The sequence below is a fragment of the Choloepus didactylus genome, chromosome 8 (assembly GCF_015220235.1).
Source record: "Choloepus didactylus isolate mChoDid1 chromosome 8, mChoDid1.pri, whole genome shotgun sequence".
Taxonomy (NCBI): domain Eukaryota; kingdom Metazoa; phylum Chordata; class Mammalia; order Pilosa; family Megalonychidae; genus Choloepus; species Choloepus didactylus.
In genome coordinates this window covers 7,519,307-7,545,708 of record NC_051314.1, presented here as the reverse complement: position 1 = coordinate 7,545,708, position 26,402 = coordinate 7,519,307, and the positions used below count along the sequence as shown (strand labels likewise).

Here is a 26,402-nt window from a genome sequence, read left to right as displayed (position 1 = left end):
CCTGTTTCTGGTATATTTCATTTCCACAGCTTTAGAAACCAAAATACCTGGCACCTGCACTAAATTTATAGTTTATCAAAGACACATGTAACAGAGTTACTTTTATAAAAAGCTAGGAAGATAGTTTTGTTATAAGTGGAAGTCCAACTCTTCTGGAAACCTAACATCTAAGTGTCTGGGTCAGATGGCTCAGTTGCTTGGAAAATACTACCTGGGGGTCAAGCAAGGAGGGTCCATTGCTGGCTCTGCTTCACAGCCATCTTAATGGACTGACCAATATGGGGGTCCCACAGTGGCCAGTCCTTGGACAGGTGGGGTCCTAGTGGCTGGGGACTGGGCTGACCTTGTGTCTTTCCCAGTCAATACAGGGCCAGGGACCCACAAAGGGGGTGCAGCCCAGCTCCAAAGTGCTTGGGGAAGGGGCACCAAAGGACAGCACCAAAAGCTTCCCTGACAGCTCCCCAAAGCTGGGCTTTCCTTGAAATGCAGTGCCTCAGCTAACTGTCCCCTACAGCCCTAAGGAAGTTCTGCATCTTTAAATCTCCACCACTTCTGCCCCTGTCCAGGGAGGGTTGAGACAATGATAACTGCTGTCTCTGGGATGGAATGAAACAACAGCTGCCCTCAGACCCCAGACTCAGCAATCCAAATCTGCTAATCAAAAGCTGTGATCAGCAAAGATGTCAGCACAGGGAGGTGTGAATTTAGTTAGTCCCCTAGAACAACTAGTAAATAGCCAGGAACAACTAGAAAATAGTCTGGAACAAGTGATGAGGGGGTGTCTGTGATTGGACATCACACACCAGTCAGCAATGGGTGGAATGGCTGAGATCAGAGCATAGAACTGGAAACTTGATACTGAATATATCCTAACTCCTGAGGCCTACACCCATCTGGTCTGAGAAAATCTGATTGGGGTAATCAAGGAAACCAGATGCCTACACAACAGAAAATTACAGACCACACTAGGAAGACAGAAGATACGGACGAGTCAAAGGAACAAACTTGCACTAAAACTGAGATAAAGGAATTGAAACAGCTGATTATTAATCAAACAATTCTCCTAAATCAATTTAAAAATCAAATCAACCAGTTTAGAGAAGATATGGCAAAAGATGAAGGACATAAAGAAGACATTGGGCAAGCATAAGGAAGAAATCAAAAGCCTGAACAATTAGCAGAACTTATGGGAGTGAAAGGCACAATATAAGAGATGAAAAACACAATGGAGGCACACAACAGCAGATTTGAAGAGGCAGAAGAAAGGATTCAGGAGCTGGAGGACAGGACATCTGAATTCCTACACACAAAAGAACAGAGGTAAAACAATATTGTAAGTACTCTGAACAAAGATGAATGTCAGTTTGGTTGAAAGAGGAAGGCTAAGGGCATGTATGACACCAGAAAGAAAGTTAGAAGATAAAGACCCAGATTGTATAACTTACTGAAACCCCAAGTGGTCAATGATGGTGATTAAGTGTACAAATATAAGGATTTTTTTTTTAATGAGGGAGAATAAATGAATGTCAACATTGTAAAGTGTTGAAATTTGGATGGTATAGGGGAAAAACACAATCCTTGCAAACTAGAGTCTATAATTAACAATAACATTGTAAGATGCCTCCTTTAATTGTAACAAAGGCAATATCCCAAAGCTAAATGTCTATAAGAGGGACATAGGAGGGAGTGATATGGGATTCTCGGTGGTGATGATGTTGTCTGATATTTTCATTGTATTTTATGTTTACTTTTCCTCTATTTTTGTATTTTTATTCTTCATTTTTTTCTCCTTTTCTGTTCTCTTTGTGGAAGAGATGGAAATGTCCTCATATAGATTGTGGTGGTGAATGCATAATTATATGATTATACTGGGAATCACTGATTGTTTACTTAAGGTAGATTCTATGGTGTGTGACTAAAATGTTAAGAAAATAAACAAAAGAATACAAGTGCTGGAGAAAATGCAGAGAGAGGGATGTACCCATTCCTTGTTGGAAGAGAAGTAGAATGGCACAGTGCAGCTAGAGGGCAGTGTGGTGGTTTCCCAGAAGCTGACACTGGGGTTTCCATATGGTCCATCAAACCCGTTATTGGGTATATACTTGGAAGAACTGAGAACAGGTACATGAGTGGACATTGCACACTGGTGTAAAGGATGATACTGACTGTGCTTGAAAACCTAAACTTCTATGTGAGACCAAAGGAAGAGATATTTATTTAGTGCAAAATCTATACTTTCTGTAGCATGCTATATAATTTAACTTGTATGGTCAGTTTACTCAAACACGATAATTACATAGAACTTGGAATAGGGAGCAAGAATTGGTTGGTTTGTACAGGTTAGTATGAAACCTGGTACATCACAGAGTAATTTGGGTTGAGAGTAAGGAGTATGTGCAGGGCCCCCTCAAGGGTCTGGAGGAAAATGTGGAAAACATTAAACGTCCCCACTTAGGAAATTCCTGATATTCTTGCAAGCACTGGGGGCCACATGGTATTAGGCCAAGCCCTTGATCTTGCGGCTTGCCCTTATGAAGCTTGTTAGTTAGTGCAAAGGAGAGGCTAAGCCTACTTATAATGATGCCTAAGAGTCACCCCCAGGGAACCTCTTTTGTTGCTCAGATGTGGCCCATTTCCATCTAAGCCCACTGGGCAGCTAAACTCACTGCTCCACTACCCTATGTGGGACATGACTCTCAGGGTTGTAAATCACCCTGGAAATGTGGGACATGACTGCTGGGGATGAGCCTGGACATGGCATCATGGGATAGAGAAAGCCTTCCTGACCAAAAGAGGGAAGAGAAATTAAACAAAATTAAGTGTCAGTGGCTGATCTCAAATAGAGTCAAGAGGTCATTCTGGAGGCTATTCTCATGCATTATATAGATATCCCTTTTTAGTTTTTAAGTGTACTAGAATAACTAGAAGGAAATATCTGAAACTGTTTATCTGCAATCTAGTATCCTTGACTCTTGAAGACCATCATAGAACTATATAGCTTATATGGTGTGACTATATGATTCTGAAAATCTAGTGGCTCACACTCCCTTTATGCAGTGTATGGACAAATGAGTAGAAAAAAGGGGGACAAAATGTATATGAACAATAGGGGGAGAAACGAGTATGAGATGTCTTGGCTGTTCGCTTTTACTTTTATTTCTACTTTTTTTTCTTACTTATTTTTTGGAGTAATGAAAATGTTCAAACAATTTATTGTGGTGATGAATGCAAAACTATGTGATGCTCCTGTGAACAATTGATTGTACACTTTGGATGATTGTATGGTCTGTGAATATATCCCCATAAAATTGCATTAAAAATAAAAAGCTGTGATCAGCGATAAGCCATGACCAAACTTGTCCTCAGGGAAAAATATTTTTATGTCCCTTTCTGTCTCCAGCAGCTGGCCAGGGACTGGACCCCGTGGCAACCTGCCCTGAGAGTAGGGGTGGGTGCCAGCCGCTGCCACACAGACAGAACAATTTACTGTTCTTTACCATAATTTAACTGCCTTTTCCTCCCACTCTTCCCTGGAGGCTGTAAAGTGTTCTTCTATCTCAGGAGTTTCAAAATAGTTGTTTTAGACAGTTCTTGTCCATGAAACAGTTGTTTTTGTGGAAGGACTAAGTCCTGGAGCTCACTGCACTGCTATTTACCCCTAGAAATCTGAATTTTTAATTAACACCTCAGATACTTGTGATGTATAATCTCAAAAACTTTAAATAATGTGTTCACAAATTATTGTGTGATCTGTAAATTTTAAATGGTCAACTGATTTTCCAGGAAGGAAAATGAGAATTTGGCCATCCTCCCTCACACCCGAGCCTCCTTCTTCCACATCGTCCCACGCAGACCCCCAAGACAGCCCCAGTACACGTTTTGACCTAATACCAAGTTTAAGACAGTGTTCTGTGTAAGGTTAACCGTGTAGTAGTTACACTTCCTTCTTGTACATTTTATTATTATCTAGAGTGAATAACTGCCTTTGTTTGCTTGTGTGGTACTCCAGGTGGCTGTTAATATTCATTCTACAACTCTGTAATACATCCTCTCAATATGGCCAAATACATGCAGCAACTTCTCAATTCCAGTTATTTCTTGGGGACACAGCCCCTTGAACCCAGGCTCCCACACACCTGCCTGGAGGAGCCATCTGTAACTGAGTATGCTGCACAGATTCTTGGGGCCCCTCCACTTCCCTCAGGTGGGTGCCCCGTTTCCTTTATCCATACCCTCCTAGATACTGTTGTCCAGGCTCACTCTGGTGGAGGGAGGGGGTCTGTCCTCCAGGTGCTTCTGTGGAGAGAGAGAGTATCAGAACTAACAGTTTTGAGACTTTGTATGAATCCAACTGTCTTTTTCCACCTCACCCTTAACTGACCATGCAGCAGAGTATGAAATTCCAGGCTGGAGATCACATTCCCTTCAGAATTTTGGAATCACTATACTGTATCCCAGCTTCCCATTTTGCTATTGGGAATTCTGAGGTCCTGGTTGTTACTCCTTTGAATGTGACCCGTTTTTATACTCTGGAAGTTAGAGATCTTTTTCCCCTCAGTTTTGAAATTTCACAACATGCTACACTGTGGTCTTCTATTCTTTCCCTGTGTTAGACAATAGGAGAGACCTTTTAAGTCATGTCCTTGAGTTCTACAAATTTGGTTTCAATAATTTTGTCTTTTGTGTTTTCACTATTCTTTCATTCTAGAACTCCCAGATCAATCTAATTGCCTTATCTTTTTTGTTCCTACTTGCCCTCACGTTGTCTCTTTGTTCTACCTCCTAGGATATTTCTTCAGTTTGACCATCCAAATCTTACCATTGAGTTTTTTAAAATTTCAACAATATTTTTAACTCACAAGAGCTCAATTCATGATCTTTTATTGTTCCTCTCTTTGGTTAAAGCATCATCTGTCTCAGTTCTCCGACGACATTACTGAGAGTTATGAGTGGGGTAAGATTTTTGGTTGGTGTCATTCTGGTTTCTTAGATTTTCTTCTTCTCCTGACACCATCTTTGATTCCTGAGTTCATTATTCCTGCTATTTTGTTTTGTTTTGTTTGGATGGGTCTCTATTCTTCCACTGCAAGCTTTAGTACCTGGTGGTCCTTGAATGTCCATTCACAGGTAAGAATGGACACTGGCAGTAGCCTTGGTGGGTGGGTGGGGTTTCTGACCAGAGGGCTGCATGTGTGTGTGAAAGCACCCATCCTAGGTGGTTTCTCAGGGGTGGTTCAGGCATTTCCCTGGGAGACTCCAAATGTAAATGTCTGTAGGTCTTCTCTGTGGGTCAGTTTCTCCAGAGAAGATGCCTCCAGTCTCCTGCCTGGGGGCTGTAATACGGGGTAGGCCACCAACAGGTAGGAAAAAGGGCAGGAATCTCACCTCGCAATGTGCTGCTTTCATATAAACCTCTTACAGTAATACATTAGATTCCAGCCTTTAGCTGGAATCACCCAAACCCACAGCCTCTTTGGATCACCTTCCCCAAAGATGAAACCTGTCCTTGAAAAAGCCTCCTGTTCTCAATCCCACACCTCACTTGCCACCTTCTCAGCTATCAGATGCATCCAATCCTGACTTTCTGAAATTCTGCAGCTGGAGTTGCCTCCACCTGGCTTCCACCCTCCCCTTCTACAGGCATGTAGTTTCTCACCCTGCTAGGTTACCACTCATCCATCTTCAAGTAATCCACAAATAGGATCCTCAGACACCAACTCTCTCACTCTCATGGGGGCAGAGCTTTCTATTCATTTCATTTTCATTTTCATTTTAGTGAGGTTTCAAGAGGAAGCAGAGATAAGCATGTGTATTCAGTGTGTCTCAGTGAATCAAATGCCCCTCATCAGGATTTAGAGCCATAAGACATAAACCTTTCACAGCCATAATCTAGCCAGCTTCATCTGAAATAGCAACAGCAGAGCTTTGAAAGTGCAACCTAAAAGAGCAGGACCCACTGTACTGGCCCTGGGGGCTCCCTGTAGGACCACTGCACACCTACAGCTCTGGCCCACATCAGGGATGGGATGTGCTCTCCCAATAGACACTGAAAAAGCCCCTAGGACATTTCCCCCCTCAGAAAGGACAAAGCACAGGGAAGCCACCTCATGTTGAGTGCCTCCTGGAGTGGTCCACCATCCCAGGTGCTGTCACATACACTGTCTTCCAATTCTCAGAATAATCCCCATCATTCAGAAGAGGGGATGCAGGCTCAAAGAGGAAACCAAGGTGAGGATCCCAGCTTTGAGTGACCCAGCATTCATTGCTGCTCACACAACAGTGCCCAAACAAATACACCTCTACAGCCAATGTTTGTAAAATGCTTACAGTGGTCCAGGCAATGTAACATCAAGTTAACTAATGATTTCTTCACTTGATTCTCAGAAAAACCCTAGGTAGCTGCCATTATCATCTCACTAAACACAAGATATGGCTGAGGGATTAACTGTCCAAAGCCACCAAAGACAGTGGATGGTGAACCCAGGATCCAAAACCTTGTCCAACTAACTGGGCTTTACTACACTACACACACACACACATACACACACACAATGCAGGCACACACACAGTCACACACACTTGGTTCACAAACAAATGAGTGACAGCCCAACGGCACAGGCTCCCTATTCTCACTTTCAGGTGAAGGCTCCCACTATGGAAACCCCACCACTTACTATTTGGGGACGAGCAAGACCTAAACATAGAGGCAGGTAGTGGCTGGGAACCACCCGACCAAGTGAGCTCAACCTTGGTGGTCCGACCATCCCTCAACGTTCGGGCCCCAACTCCACCAGGCTGTCTCCTGGGACTTCCTTCCTCATCTCTCTCATTCCCCGGCGGTGACCTGACCCTGAGAATGCCCTCTTTGGCTGGTCTCTTAGATTTTCAGCCCGGTTTCGTCGTGTCACTGCATCTCCTTTTAGACGGTGTCACCTCATCCACAACACTCCCCACGCGGGGACACTCACATACGAAGCAACCTAAGACATCAGTCTCCCCACCACCTCCCCACCCGGGGGAAGTCTTAGAACTCGACTTAAATGAACCAATTGGTTCAATCCCCTCATCTGTCACCAGAAAACTGAGGTTCCAAGAAATCTAGTAACTCAGCGTCTATGCGGCCGCAGCAGAGCTCACCGGACTTGGGGCAGGTGGCATCCACGGGTCGCTGGGCCGCACCGGGGGGTTGGGGATCTCCAGGTTCCCGCCTAGAAGGGCGGCAGCCGCCCGCCGAGGTGCTCGAAGGACCTGCACTCGAACTCCCCCGGGAGCTGGGGGTCTCGTCGGTCTCTCTCCGCCTTGTCTGGCGCCGCGGGCCCAGGCGGGCGGGAGGAGCCGCGCCCCTCAGGCATGGCGTCACGGCAGCGCCCAGGTGGCGCCTCACCTGGAGCCGGGCTCAGGCTCCTCAGGCGCGGAGTCCTGGCACCGCCCACCCGGGCTGGCGCTTGGAAGTTGCCCCTCAGGCCGCCCCGGTGACGTCACAGCGCCCCCTGGCGGAGCCCCGCCCCGAGCCAGCCCCAGGGAGTTGGGCGCGTCAGGATTGACGTCATGGCACCGCCCAACACAAGGAGGCTGCGCTCTGTGGCCGTGACGTCACGGCTCCACAAACCCCGCCCCAGTTGAATACCATTTCTGTCCCCCCCCGCCCCCGCCAATGACACGCCCAGTCTCCATGCCCCTCTTCCTCCACATTTTCCTCCTTCCAGCCCGCTGACAGCAGACCACCCACGGACGCATTCATTCATTCAAGTCACTGGTTCTGAATTTCAGCAAGCACTCAACAGGGACTCATGGAAATTTCCAACAAAAAGTGACGGTGGAGATTCATTCATTCATTCAACAAATATTTCTGGAACACCTGATCTGAACGTGATTCCTGAGATGCATCCAAGAAGAAGACAGGAAAAAGCCTGGCCCTCTTGGAGCTTACATTACACTAGAGCAGAGAGATGACAGATAACTAACCAAGATGATTTCAGGTTGTGATTGCTGCTATAAAAACCATGTCACCATTCTGAGGATCATGGGTGTGGAGATGTTTGAACTGCAGATGCTGGAGGCAACCCACACACTTAAGGGACATATTATCTCAAAAAAGGTCCAGAAATTTGCATTTAATATTGTTCCTCTGATGCAAACCACAATTTAATAACAATCAAATTTGAAAGAGATTTTAGTACAACCTCCCATCCAATCATTCACTCAACAAACACGTGGCCTTGGGCTGAGGCAACCCACTGATGACAGAGATACAGCCCTGGTCTTAATATCTGATTAATCAACTAAGAACAGTAATCACTATCTCAAAATCCTAGATTCGGAAGTCTGAAAGGAGATAACCACACCAGCAAAAATTTGTAGCAAAGCACATGGACAGGACCTACTTGCTTTCTATCCTTCTTGCTCTACACTCAGACTCTTGCAAGTTCGCAGGGAGACACAGAAGGGCTGAGAGGCTTGGGCATGTGTCCTCCTCCATGAGCAGAGAGAGGAAAGGGGGCAGTGAACACTGGCACAGGATGCTTGTGGATGCCGAACAAAACTAGAAAATGGGCAGAGGGAATTTAAAGCACCCAGGCATTTTTCAGAGCAATTATTAAGAATAATGGCACAAGGGCATGTAGCAAAAGGCTAAAGGGAGGGACCAAGCAAATGAATGTATATACAGTTCCAGTGAGGATTTTAATTATGGAAGAAGGTGAGGAAGAGCCCTGTGGTTTGGGGTTGGAATTAGAGACATTAGGATGAATTCATGATTTTAAAATTGTGTATTTCTGAGGTTGGATGGAGAAGTCTCTAGGCAAATATATCCCAGTAATACCAGGCACACCTAGCATCTACACCTTGGTTTCTAAATAGTTTACCCCCAAAGGAAACCAGGACTTCTTGAGGGGAATGGTTGATTTCAAGAATGAGCAAGGAAAGCACAAGAGGAGCCTAAAATATCCTGTTGGGCCAAAAAGGAAGGAACTGCTAAAAAATTATGGGATAGGTGAAAAGGACACAGGTGACAGCGTAAAAGCCTCCCCACAGGTGAAATCAGTATAACTGGAAGCAAACCAAATGTCCACCAGCAGTACAGTGGATAGATTGGGCTGCATTCATACACTGGAATACTTACTACATAGCAATAAAAAAGAATTACTGCAACATAAAAAGTCATGGATAAATTTCACAGTCAGAATGATGAGCAAATGAAGCCAAACACAACAGACCATATGTTGTGTGATTCCATTTATATAAAATTCAAAGACAGGCAAAATTAATCTATGCTGATAAAGGTTAGAATAATGATGCATTCCAGATGGGAGGAGGTTGCTTTGAAGTGGAAAAATATATCCTTCAGGGTGTTGGAAATATTTTATCTTGCTTTTGCTGGTGGTGGCATGATGTAGACATTGGCACAGATACAGACCTAAGTATAATGATATAGATGATATAGATATAGTTATAGATAACATAGATATAGATGCAGATACAGATACATGTGCAGGGCCAGCTTCATGCTTTTGCAACTGAGCAGTCAACCAGGCCTCACACTGGGGATTTAATACTCTGTGGGCATCATCCTGAAATTCTTAATGATTTTATCTGAATTTGTCTTTTGTGAGTGACACAGGATGGGATAATGCAGTTAAAAACCTAAGTTGACAACATTCTATAAAACAACTGAACTGTACTCTTGAAAAATGTCAATGTCATGAAAGATACCCAAAAAGACACTGAAATAACTGTCTAAGATTAAAAGACAATAAAGAGATGTGGTAATGAAATGCAATGTGTGACTCTATATTGGATATTGGATCATTTATGTAAATGCCATAAGGGACATTATCAGGACAATTGACAAAATTTGAATATGGAGCCTATATTAGATAATGATATTGTACGAAATTTAAATTTTCTGAATTTGAAAACTGCATTGGGGTACATAAATCAATATCCTTTTTCTTAATAGGTATATGCTGAAGAATCACAATGTAGGCCTCTTCTTTTCAGATAGTTCTAAGAAAATATTCATAACACTAATGCACAAGCAAGTGTATGTTCACAGAGAAAGAAAGGAAATGTGGCAAAATTCACAATTGGTGAATGTAGGTGATGCTATATATATTCGATGTTATATTTGTTTTCCATTGTTGCTGTAGCAAGTCACCACAAACTATATTAAAACAACACAAATTTATTATCCGACAATTTTGTAAGTCAAAAGTCTGATGCAGATGTCACTAAGTTAAATCAAGGTGTTGGCAGGGCTGCATTTCTTTCTGGATACTCTACAGGATAATATGTTTCCTTGCCTTTCCCAGCTTCTAGAGGCTGCCGAAATGCCTTAGCCCATGGCCCACTCCATCTTCAAAGTTAGAAGTAGCCAACTGAATGTTTCTCTCATCAACTCTTCCACTTGAAGGACACTCATGATTACATTATGCCACCGAGATAATCCAGGATAATCTTCCCAGAAGATCAGATGATTAGGAAACTTAATTCCATGTGCATCATCTACTTCCCATATTCATATTGCCAACATACTCACAGGCTATGGGTATTAGGTTATGGTCATCACTGGGGGAATTTTATTTTCCCTACCACAGTTCTGTTACTTCTAATCCTTCTATAGGTTTCAATACTGTCAAAATAAAAACATATAGAAAAATCTCCATTAATGAGATTATGAACATAGAAAACCAAGGAATCTACAAACTAAGCTGCTAGTATTAATAAGTGACTTCATAGAGGTTACAGAACATGAGGTGAACAAGCAAGAATTAATTATATTTTTATATAGTGGCAACAAACAATGAGATATTGCCATTTTAAAAACACCATTGAGAATAGCATCAAAAATATGAAATGCTTAGAACGAGTCTAACAAAATGTGTGCAGAATTTGTACACCAAAAACTCCAAAACTTTGGGAAAAGAAATTAAAGAAAGCCTAAATAAATGGAGAGATGGACTGTATTTATGGATTTGAAGATTCAATATTGTTAAGATGTCCTTTCTCCTCAAATTCATCCATAGAGTCAACACAATCCCAAAGAAAATCCTAGAACATGTTTTGTAGAAATTAACAAATTGGTTCTAAAATTTATATGGACATGCAAAGAAGCCAGAAAAGTCAAAACAATTTCAAAAAAGAAATAAAAAGTTGGAGGACGTATTCACACTACTATTTTTCAAGTCTTAATACAAAGATACCTACCATGAATATATAAATTAAGAGATAGGAATGTCCATAAGAAAAGACATATAGATAAATGGAAGAGTATAGCTATCCCAGAAACATAAGCAAACATACGTGGTCAAATAGCTTTTGACCGAGGTATCCCTAAAGGGCAGAAAATAGAAATGCTTCTCATGAGTTAAAACTACAACAAAGGCCTGGGCTTCCACATGGATAAGGTATGCCATATGCCTGGAGGCATGAAGAACAGGGTGGATGAGACTTTCTTCTGAAGAGGTTCTTCCTACACAAAGTGGTTCCCCAAGATCCCATGTTCTCTAGCCTCTGAGATCCTCAGGTCGACGGATGGTGCAGGGACCTGGCCAGGGTCGCTATCCCTGGTGCTGAACTCCAGTTGATCCCTGGGTGCTGTCCATGGTGTTGAATGCACCTAGCTTGGCGGTTACATGCTGGCCTCCCAAATGGGTCTCTGGGACCCCAAATCAGGGTGCTCCTGGTTTTGTTTTCTCTTATTTTCTATCTTAATAACTACTTTTAACTTGAACTCTCAAGTTTTTAATGTAACATATTTGTTTACTATGGAAAATAACAGATATATTCAAAACTATGATCATATAATGAACTTTTATGTACCCATCACTCAGTGTGATTAATCAACTCCTGTTTGATCAACTCCCAACGACCCCTTCTCAACGGGATTATTTTAAGCAAATCCAAGATATTCTATCACTACATTCCTAAATATTTCCATATAGACCTCTAAAAGATAAGGATTCTCTGAAAACATAATCACAACACATTAATACACCTAAAATGCAATGATTATTCCTCTACATCACCAAGTATCTAATTCGTATACATGATCAGGTTTCTCAGTGGAACACAAAGGTCAGAGGGGTTGAGGAAGCTGCTTAGGATGCCTAGTGTGGCCAGGACTTCATGAGGGGGCAGAGGTTACCCCTATAGTATCAGGTCACCACTGCACCAGATTGACACATACAGTCCTCCTCACCACAGAGGACATTGAGAAAGCCCAAGGGTGCAAACTCAGGTAGGTGGTCACACCCATGGGGTGACACTTGAGGACCATGGAGCCCAGGAATTGCAGGCTCCAAACATACTCATGTGCAGAGAAGTCTGGGCCAAGTCTAGTTAAATAAGAATCTCTATAGGATAGTAACAAGTATCAGTATTTCTACCCAGAATTCCAGTGAACAGTCAGGGTTGAACCACAGTCTGACCTGCCCTTGAATAATCACTTCACTACTGAATGGCTGTGTGACCTAAGACAAGTCACTTCACCTCTCTGAGCTTCAGATTCCTTGGTTTAATTTACCACAGTCCACCCCTATCCTACCTTTGTACCTGCAGTGTCCCCTCCTGGAATGACCTTCTAGTCAACCTAAATTATAAGTCTCCACAAAGACCCAGTTCAGAAAGCAGTTCCTTTTTAGCTGAAATCATATTTTCTCCCTTGAACTCTGTAGCATTAATTGTCTGTGTTTAGGGATCAGAGCAGAACTGGAGGACACACAGCAACCAACTGGTCCAACCCACAGATTTTAAGACAAAGAAATGAAGGAACTGATTGAGAAAAGGATTTGCCCAGTGTCACTGAGTAGGGGCACAAAGGAGCAGCGATAGTCTAGGGCTCTTCTTGCTGTCTGTAGCACACACGTGGCTCCTGGAGAGGGGTGTAGGGGTGCAGAGATTCGTGCACACCCTCACTCTCTGCCCTCTCTTCTCCCTTTTGTGATCCCCCAGCCCACAGGCTCTCCCTGATCCATGCACTCACTCATGCTTCACTCACCCCTTCACTCCCCTGCTCTCAACACTCCCATGATAGCCCCAATCCCAACTCCTCTTTGTGGCTCACAGTGCCCTCCACACCCAGCTGCTGCCCAGCCTTGCCCCTTCTCTCCAGAGTACTCTCTACTTCATGTGGCTCCAGGCACCGGGCTGCTACCTATTCCTTGAATACATCAGCTCCATTCTTGTCTCAGGGCCTTTGCACTTGGTATTCCAAGTGTTTGTAAAAATCTTTCCCCAGGTCCCTGCCTCTCATCCTCAGGGTCCGCTCAAGTATGACCTCCACAGGGATGCTCTGCTGACCACCCTCTGCAATTTTGTCCTTACACCCCTAACATACTCACCCTAGTCTCACAGCACTATCACTCCTTGAAATAATCGTATTTAGCATCTGCCGCACCACCCCCACTCCGCCAAAAAGAAAGTTTTGTCAACAGCTGTATCCCAGAGCCTCTAATTCCTGAAGGGTAAGCTGAGTGAATGAATGAAAGAATGATGACTCATTATCTCTTTGGATTGGAAATCTCCTAAGCTCCTGGCCAGGGATGCACTGTTCATTGTGCTCTGATGTCAGGAAGACCAGTGACCCCCAGGAGGGTCCAGTGCCCAGTATCCTCTCTACCAGAGAAGCAGAGGAAAAAGGGAAGGGGTAGAGGCATTGCTGGACCATAAACATTCCTGAGGAATTGGGGGATGGTCTGTGGAAAGGGCAGTGGGAACACCCCACAACAGCACATGCAGCTGGATTTGGAAAAGACTGCGACCCCTCTTGCTCCTCCCACCCCAGCCCCTAACTCCTGCAGCTGTCTCCCACTGGATGGACCAGTAGGAAGTGAGAGATCAAGGCTGTCAAAGGGAACAGATGTGTGGTAACCCCTCGGGGACCACTGCAGGACAGAGAAAGATGGAGAAAGATCCAAATGTGGGAAGGTTCTACCCCATTATACCCATTGGCTCCCTGACCTCTAATCTGGGCATTTGGCCTTTTCTCATCTTCTGTAAGGGGCTCTGCAAACATAAATCTGTGACATACCCCAGCCTCTCTTCCCAGCAGATGATGTCACCAAACCTCTCCAGATTGAAAATTAGCCAATATGTGTGCAAAGTGACCAAGGCACAGTGTCCCAGGGACACAATAACAGGCCAGGCCTCTACCCAAAGACAAGCACCTGAGTCCCAAGGAATGGGGCTCCAGAGCACCTGGTGTGACCCCTTCCTGTACCCAGGATTAGATTCTGAGAGGAAAGAGGACACTTCCCCTGGGCTCCGAGCTCCAGGAGACAGTGAGAGGCAGGCCTCACTCAGGCCTGAATCACTCACAGCCCAGGGGACAGATGTGAGCACAGAAGATGAAGTCTGAACAGGGGCAGGGGAGGCCAGCACCCAGGATGGCCCAGCCCAGCATCCTCAGGACCGATGGGCATCCAGAGGCTCCAGGGTCAATGCTGCAGGAGGAGCTGCTCCAGGCTGGAGGGGGCCTGCTCCCAGGTGCCTGAGCACAGGAAGGCTGCAGGGTGGTCAAAACCCATTACAGCAAGTTTTGAGAGCCTCAAGGCTCCCTGAAGGGAAAGTGAAGCCAGTGTGGGGCAATCCCTTTCCCATCCCAGAGTCACTCTTCTCCCAAATTCTGGCTGAGCTGTGAGTGAATAAAGCTTCCAGGTGTAGGCACTCCCTGAGGGGGTAGCACTGATTTTCTTGCTTTAAAAAATGGCTGGGGGAGGGAGGCACAGAGAGCCCTCCAACTACTGAGAGAGGCAGGTGAGGGGCAGGTGAGAGGTGTGGGGAGAGGAGCCAGACTGGCCTGGGCTGATGTGGGGAAGCCTGGAAGGAGGAATCCAGAAAAGCAGGGTCCCAGCCCCCTGTGGACCTTGCCATAGTGATGCCACCAGGCAGCTCGTGCAGCCTGAACTATGTGGGTGATCAGAACCCACATCCAGCCCCCAGCAGTGCACAAAACACATGTGCAGATGGCTGCATAGACAGATGGACAGAGGGTCATGGGTGGGCAGGTAGAGGATGTGGATCGTCTCGCCCAGGGTCCAGGGAAGCCACAGTGCCCACCCCCCAGCACAGCCCCCCCTGCTCCACACTGTAGGACTTGAGGCCCAAGCCTGCAGGCCCCCTGCCCACCTCACCTGACTGGCCCGAACCAGGCCTTCATCCTGGAGTAGACGTCGAGGGCCCAGATTCTCAGCAGGCCCTGCACCCAGCCCAGGTCCACAGGCATTTTGGGCAGCCAGGCCACCACTCTGGGAGACAGACCAGCCTCAGCAATCCCTGGGAAGGCCCCAGCATGCAGCCAGACAAGCCCACCCTCCCCAGGACCCAGAGAAGAGCCACAGGGTCCCTGGGCCAGGACACCAGGCCCACAGGTAATGGGGGTGGGGTCAAAAGGGCCCAAGCAGTGCTGCCCAATACCACAGAGCAGCTGGGATAGATACAGGCACCTGTGGTGGCGTGATGGTCAGGGAGGATCCATGAAGTGCTTGAACTTGGTGGAAGCAGCTGGGTACTTGGGGTCACCAACTCCACAGGGCCCAGTTAGTGGGAAGCCAGGGGTCAGAGGGGCAGGCCTGGAGTACACCGCAGTTCCCCTGCTCTTTAACCTCATGGCCTGGGCAGGTCACAGAACCCCCCTGAGCAACGGTTTCCTCATGTGTCATATGGGGACATAACTCCATGGACTCCTGCCTCCCACCCCTCCCCACCCACCCACAGCCCCCTTCACGGCAGCTCCTAACCTCCTCTGGGTCCCTGCCAATCCTTCCCCTCCTCTCCCTCCTGGCCCAGCTCAGCCCACTACCTCTTCCCCACGTCACCTCTCACCCCCACCTGCACCCTTTCAGCCACTCCCCCCAAGCAGCCAAGGGCCTTCCTCAAACACGTCTCTGACTGTAACCCTCTCCTCCTCAAATCTCTCCCAAGGCATCTGTCCAGGCCTCATCAGGCTCCCCGGCCCCATCTCACCAAGCACTCCAGCTCTTGGCCTCAACTGCAACATCCTCCCTTTCTGCTCCTTGAATGGGTCTTACTCCTTCCTGCCCCAGGGCCTTTGCACATACTGTTCCATTTCTTGGAAGGCTTCTCCCTTCCCTCCATGCCTAGTGAACTCCTACTCATCCCTCACATTATAGCTCCAAATTCATCTCCTCTGGGCAGCCTTCCTGACTGAGAGCCCCGTGAGAACTGTCCCAGCTCACAGGCGGTGTAGACCTCCCCTGGGGAGCTCTAGTCGGAGGTGTGGCTGCAAGGGTGTATGTGTAGGATTTGTGGGCATGAGGGGCCCACAAGGCCAGTGATGGGGTCTGGATCTATGCTGCTCCCTCACCCCCAGCCAGGGCTTGACCTCTGATGGGCTCAGTAACTCTCGGTGGAATGAGTGGACAAATGATGAAGAGTGATACATTCACTGAAGAGTTAGAGCAGTGTGGGCTTAACCACAGCTAGTCTCACCTGAAAGGGCCTTGTTTAATAGGAAGGGAACCCAGGAATCAGGAATGGGAAGGGGCCCAGCCACACAGCAAATCTGAGCCAGACCTGAGCCTAGGAAGAGCACAATGTCCCAGAGGCCCCAACAGATGCAGGGATGGGCCAAACGTCTAACAGACAATAAGGAGGAGAGCCAGGCTGCCCCACATTTCCATACCTGCTACCCCACTACCTCTGCATTGGACCAATGTTTCAGAGGATACACCAGGTCACACAGCCAACCCCAGGCAGGGTGGGGAGAGCAGCCAGGTTCAACCCCTCCCCTCCCAGCTCTGCACACCAGTGTGTCAGCCACCCTTCCTACCATGGGGGCTGGTCTCTACCACAAACCTGGCCATAAACCAGCCCCTTCCATAGACCCCCAGCCTCGACTTACCTTCTGCTCTGGAAGTAGACATACTCAAAGAGCAGTGTGCAGGGTAGCAGCAGGTACTTCAGCACCCACACTGGTCGTGACTGGGAGAAGCAGGTCCAGATGCTGAGGTCCCCCTCACATGCTCTCTTCATTGCTACAAGAGAAGCCCAGCATGGCCCAGTACACTAGGTGGCCATGGATGGGAGCCCCACCCACCCCTGCAGCCAGCTCCTTCAAATGTGACCCTGAGGGAAGGAAGCCAGAGCCACTCCCAAGCTCTCATAGTCCCCTGAGGGTGCCCCCTTCTGCAGAGGAAGTAACAACCACTGGTCAAGCCCTACCACATGCCAGCAGGAAGCCAGGCCCTCAGGATGGGATGTGTCACCACTGTCCATGAGATGGGCATGGTGGGCCCTTTACACAGCTGAAGAGACTGAGGGTCAGAGTGGAGTACTCACCTGAGCAAGGACCACTGCCAGGAAGGAGCAGAGTCAGTATGAATCCAATGCCTGTCAGATTCTGAGCTCTTCCACCCCTCCTGCCCCTCTGGGAAGTCTGTCTATGGACCCCAGGATGGAACACAGGCCCCCACCATGCCTCCCTGGACAAAAGTAACACGCCATTGTCATTAACAACAGCAGCTGCAGCTCTGACCACAGTGACCGTTTTGGATCCCTGTTCATTGACCTGACCAGAGTAGAAGAGACCAGTCTGAGAGTCAGTGGGCCATGAGAGGGGCACACAGGGCAAAAATGGGCCTCTGACCACATCTAAGGCCCCAGTGCAGTAAGTGCCGACACAGCCAGTGGGTTGGATCCACCCCTAACTGCTGTGTGTGAGGACAAGTCCCCTCCAGGAAACTAGGCTCCCTTCCTTGTAAAATGGGGGTACCTGCAGGACCTACCCACCTGGGCAGGTGTGAGAATTAAAGGAGGCCTGTAAGGGGCAGCCCCAGCCAGGTACCAGGTCCCTTTCCAGAGAGGGGCTGGCTGGAGGTGGCTCTCTGGTGCCCCCCCCCCCCAGTGGCTGCAAGGACACATCCAGGGCTCCGGAGTCCAGAGCTGGGACTTTAGAGGCTCAGTGCAGATCCAGGCCATCAGGCCACTCCTGCCACCATCACGGGGGCTGCAGTCCTGGACAGGTGCCCTCCTTATCCCCCCACCTCTAGCTAACCCCCGATGTACCTGCCCTGCCTTCAGCTGTCATCTCCACTCCTCCCAGCCTCCTGCCTCTTTGGCTTCTCCCTCCCATCTCAGTTCAGGAAACTCCAGGCCTAGAACTCAGATCAGCAGGGAGCTCTGCAAGGAAAGGGCCACCCACCCCCATACACCACCTCAGGGGCCCCCACCTCCCTCCTGCAGCTTTCAAGGCCACCTGCTTGGCCTTCCCAGGCCTGCACCCCTGAGCTCATTACTGCTATGGAACACCCAGCTCTCCTCTGTCTTCCCCAAGGCCCCTGCACTTCTGTACCCTTTGCACGCAGGCTGCTTGTCACTTCTCTTTGCCTGGACAACTCCTTTCAAGTCTCACTTACATGCTTCTTAAACCCACCCCACAATACTAATACCTGTGCCTGTAGAACTCTGTTCTTTCCTGTGGTTGCACTTGTGACATTTGTGTCACCAAGAAGGACAGCAGGCTGAGGGTTCAGAGCAAAACTCCTGCTTCTGCCACCTTGCTAGCTGTGTGACCCTGGGCAAGTCACTTAGCCTCTCTGTGTTGCTTTTTCCTCATGTGTGCAATGGGGATATTTCACAACCAGCCTCAGGGTGTGATTGGGAGAATGAAATGAGTCCAACTCTTTCTGGGAAGTCCAGAAACCTCTGTGTGGATCATTCCTTTATCCTCTAGCCCCTCCTGCCCTTTTCAGGGTGGAGAGCAAAGACCCGGCTTTCTTGGGCTCAGATATGGTTTTGAATCCCAATTGCAAGCCTGAGACCTTAGTGAGTCCCTTGTTCTCTCTCTCTGAGCTTCAGTTTCCCCATCACTGAAACTGGGTAAGGATTACACCTTGAATGCGGTGAGGGCTGGAGGGCACAACATGCAAAATGTCCCTGGTGCCACACCTGGCACTCAGAAGGTGCTCAGAAATCAAGAGGCCTGCCCTCCTCTGGGCCGTGAGCACCTTGAGGAGGGGCCCTGGCTCCAGGCCCCCGAGTGGAGGGCTCCTGGTGGGAGACAAGCACAGGGAGGGAGGGGCAGTACTGGCCTCCAGCTCCCGTGAAAGCTGCTCAAAGTTGGGCACATCCTTGACCACCACATTGGGCACTGCCCAGTTCAGAGCCAGGCCTGACTTCTCGTCTTGGTCATGGCCAGCATCCTGGGTCCCAACAGCTGGGGACGTGGGCTCCTCAGGCACCAAAGTCCACAGCACTGGCTCCTTGGTGAGTCCTGGGGCAGCAGGGGCAGGGGAAGTATGACAGGTCAGCTTTCTGGAAGGTCACAGAGAAAATGACTCCCTCTGACTGTCCACACTGTCCATGCCAACCGAATCCCCAACATCAAACCCCAGCTCGGGTGATCTGTTGTTGGACAGACTCTGGGCTCCTCCCTAATCACCCCTTCCTGCCCCTCCCCAGCCTGGCTCTGCTCCCTTTTCCTGCCGCTTTCAAGAGACCAATCAGATCTGAGACCCTGTAGATGCAATCCAGAGTTCAAATCCTGGCTCCAACACCTGCAGCCCTGTAGACTTAATTGCCCTGTTCTCAGTTTCCCTCCTGAGCAAGGGAAGCACTGTGACCTGTTTCACAGGGTTCTTCTGAGAATCCAGTGAGACCCATATGTAAGCCGGGCCCAGGGCTGGGCGCGTGTCAGGTGCTCGGCCGATGCTTCCTACTGCACTGCTTGCTTGGGCTCTAGCCCAGGGCACCGAGGACGAGGTCTGAAGCCTCAGGAAACACCTCGAAAACACGAACCTGTGGAATCACGTCCAAGCTCTGCAGGCCGGAAGGCCTCTCTGGCCCACCCACCAACCATTAGCACACATGGACACACACACACACACACACACACACACACACGTCCTGCCACACTGCATTACTGTTCCCTCAAGGCACCTGACTCTGTGCTCTTCTTCTGTGCCTATAATGGCCTCTGCTTTTCTGTCTGCAACCTTGCCACACTCTCCATAACCAAAGCCCAGCTCATCCGTCACCACCTCCAGGAAGCCTTCCTTGCACCCCAGGCAGGGTCTTGTGCCCCCTCTGGGCTCCCACAGCCCTGGCAGCCCTCCCTCAGGGACCCCATCTCCCTGAGGACAGAGCAGGGCCTTCTGTCATCCCTCTCTGGGTCCCCTGATCAGGCCAAGCCCAGGGCAAAAGCTGCGGAAGAGAATGAGTGGGCCCAGGTCCCTAATACACCAATGTCCTGGGGGCAGCATCAATGTGGGGCTCATGTGGAGCAGAATCCCCCTCTCATTGTCAGCTCTGTGGGGGCAGGTCACCTACTGCACCGCTCCAGGAACCTCAGGGCATCCGGGTAGCCTTGTCTGCAGTGGTCGGCCACTACCTGCCAACACACAGGGCAGCTGGGGTGGGAAGGATGTACCCGCCCCCCCGACTGGTGGTCACAGGCCAGGGACCTGCCATCAACCAGAGGTGATCAGCCCAGTCTACACTCCCCAAAGGACCCAGACGTCAGGGCTCAGGGACCCAGGGACCCCAGGTCTCACTAGGAAGGGCCACAGGAGTGCATGCAGGACACACTGCTCAGGCTGCTTCCCCCCATTTCACTGCCCTCCTCTGAGATGCCCTCGCTGGCTGCTCTTGCAGTTTCCTCTGTTCCTTCCCCCAGCCTGGGGTGGCTGGGACATCACCTGGCACTGGCAGGTCACAGGTGCCATTTGCCCCTTCAGTGTTCCTTTCCAGGACCAGCTTGAAAGGGACAGAATAACCCAGGAAACCATGACTGCCCATCTGGGTCAGAGCCCCTCTAGTGGGGCCGTAGAAGTGGCTCAGTGTCCCCTCACTGTGTGACCTCAGGGCGGCTGTGCCACCTCCCTGGAGACCACTCTTTTCTTGTCTGGAAAATGGGGCTGATACTTTCGGCCCCTCGGGCTGTGTGGAGGCTCAGAGTAAGTGACCATGACCTTGTTTTGTCCACTGTAAAGCCCTCTGCAAACACAAGAGCTTGAAGAGATGGGGAGGCCGGGGCACAGGTGGGGCAGAGGAGTGTGGTATGACAATAACCTGTTTGTGTTAAATTACCCCTTTTCCAGAAACACCAAGGGGTGAAACACAGGAAATGTCTGTCTGTGGCTCATCTTCCTGCCAGCTGGAGCCTCTACCATGTGGGTCAGTTGGACCACACTCGAGTGTAGCTGGGGAGACCACAGTACTCGCAGGCTGGGGTGGAGTCCTGGGTTTCCCACTTGCAGGCTGTGTGGCTTTGAACAAGTCACTGAACCTCTCTGTCCCCAGTGTCCCCTCCCTGAGAAACAGGGATGACAGCAGGGGGCACAGGGCAGCCCTGGCTGGAAGTCAAGCTCGGCAGAGGTAGTATTAGTTTGCACTCTTGCTGGAGGTGCCGTTTCCAACTCAACCTCATCCAGGGAGGGAAACAACATGCAGGACACGGCTGAGCCCACACTCTGGAGGCCAGTTCTGCTCGGCCTCCCCTTGGCTGTGTGAACCTGGACACATGGATTCACTGCCCCAAGGCTAAGGAAGATCCCAGGGACATGGAGCCCAATACATGGGGCTCTCGGTCATGATCAAGCCCCCGTGCCCTGTGAGGAGCTACCAGATCTACCTCGGGCTTGGAGGGGAAGAGGGAGGTCACCCCCAGGTAGAAGTCCTTGGTGGAGATCTGGAAGTTGGCACTGAAGGCGTTCAGCTCATGCAGGCTGGCCGACGTGCTCCAGGGACAGATGTCCACTGTCCCGTGGAAGGGAGACACAGTGATGGTGGAGTTGGGGTCCTCGAGGGGCACGTTGTTGCTCAGAGCCCTGTCGATGTAGCACTGCAGTGAGGGCTGGGTGGTGCTGACCCCTGGGACCCCTGTCTCCCCCCACATTGCCACGGAGCCACCAGCTAAGAACAGGCTGCAGCTGCTGACCGCTGGTGCCCGGAGTCGCGGGGTCCACTCTGGCCCAGGGTGCCTCTGAGCCCCCACAGGGGAGTGGGGAGGGCCTAGCACACAGTAGGTGCTCAAGGAGCACAGGTTTCCCCACTCCCAGCCCCAAAGATATGTTCTGTGGCTGCACAGAGCACAGGGCAGGGGCGCGGCAGTCGAGCCTCCAAGGGACACTTACCTCCCCTCTGAACTTGGGGGGATCACCCCACAGTAGAAAGGAAACTGTAAGGTACAGAGCAAGGCCTGGGAAGAGAAAGAGTCGGGAGGAAAAGCTCTCGTCGCCTTCCCCATTGCAGCCTCCCAAGCAGGGACGGTCGCCCTGTGTGCCTGGGGACCGAGGCCCGGGAAGAGGCATCAGCGAGGGCTGCCCTCACCCCATCCTCCTCTGGACGGCACTCTGGCTGCCTCGGGCCTGCTGCAGGTTTTCTTTTGCTTTTGGGTTTTGACTAAGGACCAACAGAGGTACCAAGTGCCATTTCTGCCTCACCCTTCCTGCAGGAATTCTCCACCAACAATCGAGGTTGTTTCCCAAAGTGTGTTCCCTGGACAATGATCCAACCACATGCACCTCAGACAAGAGACCCCGTCTTCTCCACCACTTTGAGAAACCCTGTCCACTCTTCCCAGTAAAGGTCCTGATGAGTCCTGCAGTGAAGAAGACTTAACATCGAGCAGCATCTCTCCACTTGGCCCTGCTGACATCGGGGCTGGGTGCTGGGGGCCGTCTGTGCACTGGGGGATGTTAGGCAGCACCCCTGGCCTCCACCCAGTAGAGCCAGGAGCCCCCACTGCACATTCATGATGGCCAACATTGGCAAAGTCCCCTGAGGGAACAAATCTCCCCCGGTGGAGAACCACCAGCCTAGAGTTTAACAAGCTCCTTGAACATAAAACCTTTCTTCACAGACACCTGGAGACATCCCTGAAAGCCTCTCGGGAGATGCAGAACCCTGTCCCTCCCCCATGCACTGCAGTGTGGGTCTTGCCCTGAAGTCTTCACCGTCCTGCTCATGCAGCTGTAAACCAGACTCCCCCCGGGGCCTCTGGGTCCCCCCACTCCCCTCCTCCCCCAACCCTTGCTGGTCATTCCTACTCTTGCTCTCTATCTTAGAGAGAGGAGTAGACTAGAGTCCAGGGCAGGCATGCCTGAGCTGGGTCCTAAATCACCCCTCCCAGGCTGCATAGACTTAGACAAGCCACTGCTCCTCCAAGCCTGTTTCCACAGATGGGGGTTGGCAATGCCTGTTTACCTCACCACTAGCAACACTGATGACAGCAGGCCTCCTAATATCAGAAGAGATACACACACACACACACACACACACACACACAGACAAAGCAAAGAAAAAGTCAGGTCATCCAGAAAATCATTTAAAAAGGAAACTCTACAAATGAAAAGTTGCAAGAACAAAGACCAAAATCATCAGACAGATCAACCAACCTGAAAGGGACCAACTTGGTGCAAACATACCATGGAAGCCTCCTCCGCTGTTGAAAAGGAGGCAGATCCACATGCACTGGCAAAGACAACTTACTGTGATAGACAGGACAACAAAGTGCTGAAAGGTTCACAATATTCCACCACTTTCACGTGCTTTTTTAAAGGAAGATTATGCGGCATATAAATTCACAAAAGACAAGGACAGCATATCTCTGGAAAGATCCACAAGGAATTACAACACTGGTGCCCTTGGGAAGCAGAAACCAAGGGGCTTATTGGGAGAGAAGTGTAGATTTCACTCTTTACCCTTTTTATTTTATCCCATGCATATATTAATCATATTTATAGAATTAAAACACACAGAAGAATAGCACCCTTTGCTCAGGACTGTGGGATTGCATGAGATACAGATTTGCTGAGAGAATAGAGAGAATGAAAAGATGCAAAAATGATTTATAAACTGTAAGGCTTTGTGCACATGGATTTGTAGGGATTAAGAGCTAGACTCAGGAGCCAATCTCCCTGGGTTCAAATTCTGGCTCCATTGCATATTGGCTGGTGACCTTGGGTAATTTAACCAATCCATGCCTCAGTTTTCTCATCCATCAATGCGGAAAAAAACCCTACCTGCTCTGTAGTCCTGTTGTGAGAACTGAATGAGCTAATAAAGGTAAAGTGTTTGGAACAACACCTGGCAGATGGTAAGCATGCCATCAATGGTTAAGTAACATTGTTACAGTCACTATTGTTATTTTAATTCTATGGCCCACATCTCTTGGCCTCTCATGGACTGTGAGCTGTCAGCCCAGCCTTCCCCTCCCACAACAGAGGCTGTTCCAGATCTCTCCAAGCTGACAGTCCTGCCTCCCCCCACCCCAACACACAGTGGCAGGTGGTGTCCTGTTTTCCTATCCCATCCTGGGGCATCTGGAGCAGAACCCCTCTTTCCTTAAACTCAACCTCAGCAGATCAGGGAGCCATGGAATCTCAAGCACCTGGCACCTCCAGGGAGCAGTTCCAAGCATGGCAGCACTCACTGGCACTGCCTAGCACAGGGAAAGCCCATGAGTCAAGGCTTACCTGGCCACCCCAGAGGAGCTCGCAGTGAGAGTGGGGGAGGCACAGACACGGACACCTGCTGAGCGGGTTTCACCTTTGCAGGTGTCCATGTGGAAGCCCTGGCACAGGGATTCCCACCCCTGTCACTGATTGGCTGAGGTTCCAGGAAGGTCCTGGGGTTCAGACAGGTGGGGGTCGCCAACAGAGACTACATGGTAGGCAAGAAAGGGGGGGTCCTGAGAAAGAACACCCCAACTAGTCATGCTGAGGAGACCTGGCATCCAGGTTTGAGTCTGGGGGTGGGCTGTCCTTGAGGCCCCTGGTGAGGATGAAGGTGAGAATGGAAGGAACATGTCACACAGGGTCCAGGAAGCTTGGCGGCTAGACCCCCGGGCCAAAGGCAACAAGGAACAAGAGAATGAAAGAGTGTGCTCGCGCTCTATGGCTGCTCAGCAGGGACTGGCCAGCATCACAGCTCTGTGAAGATAAGGTTAAGGCAGCAGAGACCACCCAAGTGCCCCACTGTCCAGGCAATGTGGACCCTTCACTTCACCCCCCAGTGACCCCCACACTTAACCTAGCAAGATCAACAGGTGCAGGGTTTGTGATCAAATTTGTCCCTCCACAGGGCTGTCAGGAGCCAACAGTGGCAGGAACTGGCTTTGAGGGGTGTGTCTGCCATATAAACGCCCACAGAGAACCTCACAAATATCTGGGGAAATGGAGCCTGCAGCTGAAGTTCCTGTGAGTCAAGCAGATGGAGATGTGGGCAAGAAGATCCAGTTTTTAATGAGTGACACCCCCCTGGGTGCGGCATCCATGTGGTGCAGAGCTAGAGGCTGGGACTGGGGCAGTAGGCAGCAGGGGTGAGAGTGGGGTGGAGATGAAGATGGTGGCAATGGAAATGAGAAAACAGGACAGGCTGGAAAGATACTTTAGGAGAGAGTTGCAGGGCAAGAAGGGGAAGAAGGGGTCCAGACGGCACCAGGCTTCTGGACTGGGGGGCTGGGTGTCAGGCAGTGTCTTTGCCCGAGATGAGGGCCTGGTAGACAGAGCAGGTTTGAGGGGAGGTGACAAATTCAGCTCCAGGCATGTCAGTGAGGGGATGGCTGTCCCAGGGCTCTCTTCTCCCCTCCCGCCTCGCTGTTGTTTGAAAGGGCTAATGAGCAGGACAAAGCAGCATGGCTCTGGTTCCACAAGTGGTTCCCCACCCTGGCTCCCCTAACCGGCTCCCCAGAGGCCGCCACTCTCCCAAGCTGGCCACGTGTGTGGCTTCCGGTTGAGGCTGGGTGCACGGGGTTTCAGGGCACCCATCTCTGCTCAGGGCCACCCTTGAGAATTTTCCATAATAGAAAGTTATGTCTGGACATTATCTGCACGTGAACAAATATCCCTTTCTCTTGCCCAGTGGGATCTCACTGTGGTCTCTGCTCCATGGTTGGACTCTGTGTTTCTTGGGCTCTGTGCTCTGCTTGGGAAGCCTGGTCAGTAGCATCCTGGCCTCAGAGGCCGCGGGCCTGGCGACCATGCCGTCCTGCATCAGCTCACCGAGACCTGGGGGCAGGGTAACCCTGGGGTGTCTCCAGTGTGGGCAGGACCCAGCACAAGCTGGTGGGAGTCTGGGGCCTCGGGAGAAGGCAATCCTGAGGCCACCGCTGACTCAGGGCCCAGGCAGGCAAAGGTGAAGACCATCACACCCCACAGGGGTGTTGGGGCTGAGCCTTGAACTGAAAGACCCTGAGGACTTCCAAGAACCCAGCTCGCTCTCAAGTCCCCTTTACCTCCACCACTGGTCACCCAGCCCTGCCCAAATACCTCTGTGGAGGGGGAGCTTCCTGCTGGGGGTAGCCCCCTGCCCACGTGTCAGGTCTGCTTGTTGGAATCTACTCCCATGTCCTCTAGCAGCTGGTTCCAGCTCAGCCCTCTGAACCCAGAACAGACTGGGCCCCTCTGCAGGGACAGCCCCACCAAGACACACAGACAGGACCT

The 26,402-nt window shown here is 49.8% G+C and overlaps 1 protein-coding gene and 1 pseudogene across 1 annotated transcript; one reads left to right on the top strand and one right to left on the bottom strand.

The window, feature by feature from the left end:
* LOC119542513 overlaps nt 1–7,544 on the top strand; it is an 81,624-nt pseudogene extending 74,080 nt beyond the window's left edge.
* A 6,859-nt stretch (nt 7,545–14,403) lies between these two features.
* Nucleotides 14,404–25,941, bottom strand: LOC119542512 (patatin-like phospholipase domain-containing protein 5). Its single transcript, XM_037847328.1, has 8 exons — nt 25,833–25,941; nt 22,092–22,240; nt 21,590–21,757; nt 20,287–20,347; nt 19,046–19,231; nt 16,862–16,994; nt 15,132–15,245; nt 14,404–14,488 (listed from the first exon to the last, which is right to left on the bottom strand). The coding sequence occupies exons 1-8, from the start codon at nt 25,939–25,941 to the stop codon at nt 14,404–14,406; spliced, it is 1,005 nt and encodes a 334-aa protein (XP_037703256.1).
* Between the last annotated feature and the right edge of the window lie 461 nt (nt 25,942–26,402).

Coding starts and splice junctions, on each gene's coding strand:
- LOC119542512 (XM_037847328.1), bottom strand. CDS start 25,941: ATGGTCGCCAGGCCCGCGGCCTCTGAGGCCAGGATGCTACTGACCAGG. Junction 21,758..22,091: donor CCCCCAAGTTCAGAGGGGAG/GTAAGTGTCCCT, acceptor GTGCCCCTCGAG/GACCCCAACTCCACCATCAC. Junction 14,489..15,131: donor GCCTGGTTCGGGCCAGTCAG/GTGAGGTGGGCA, acceptor TCCTGTGCTCAG/GCACCTGGGAGCAGGCCCCC.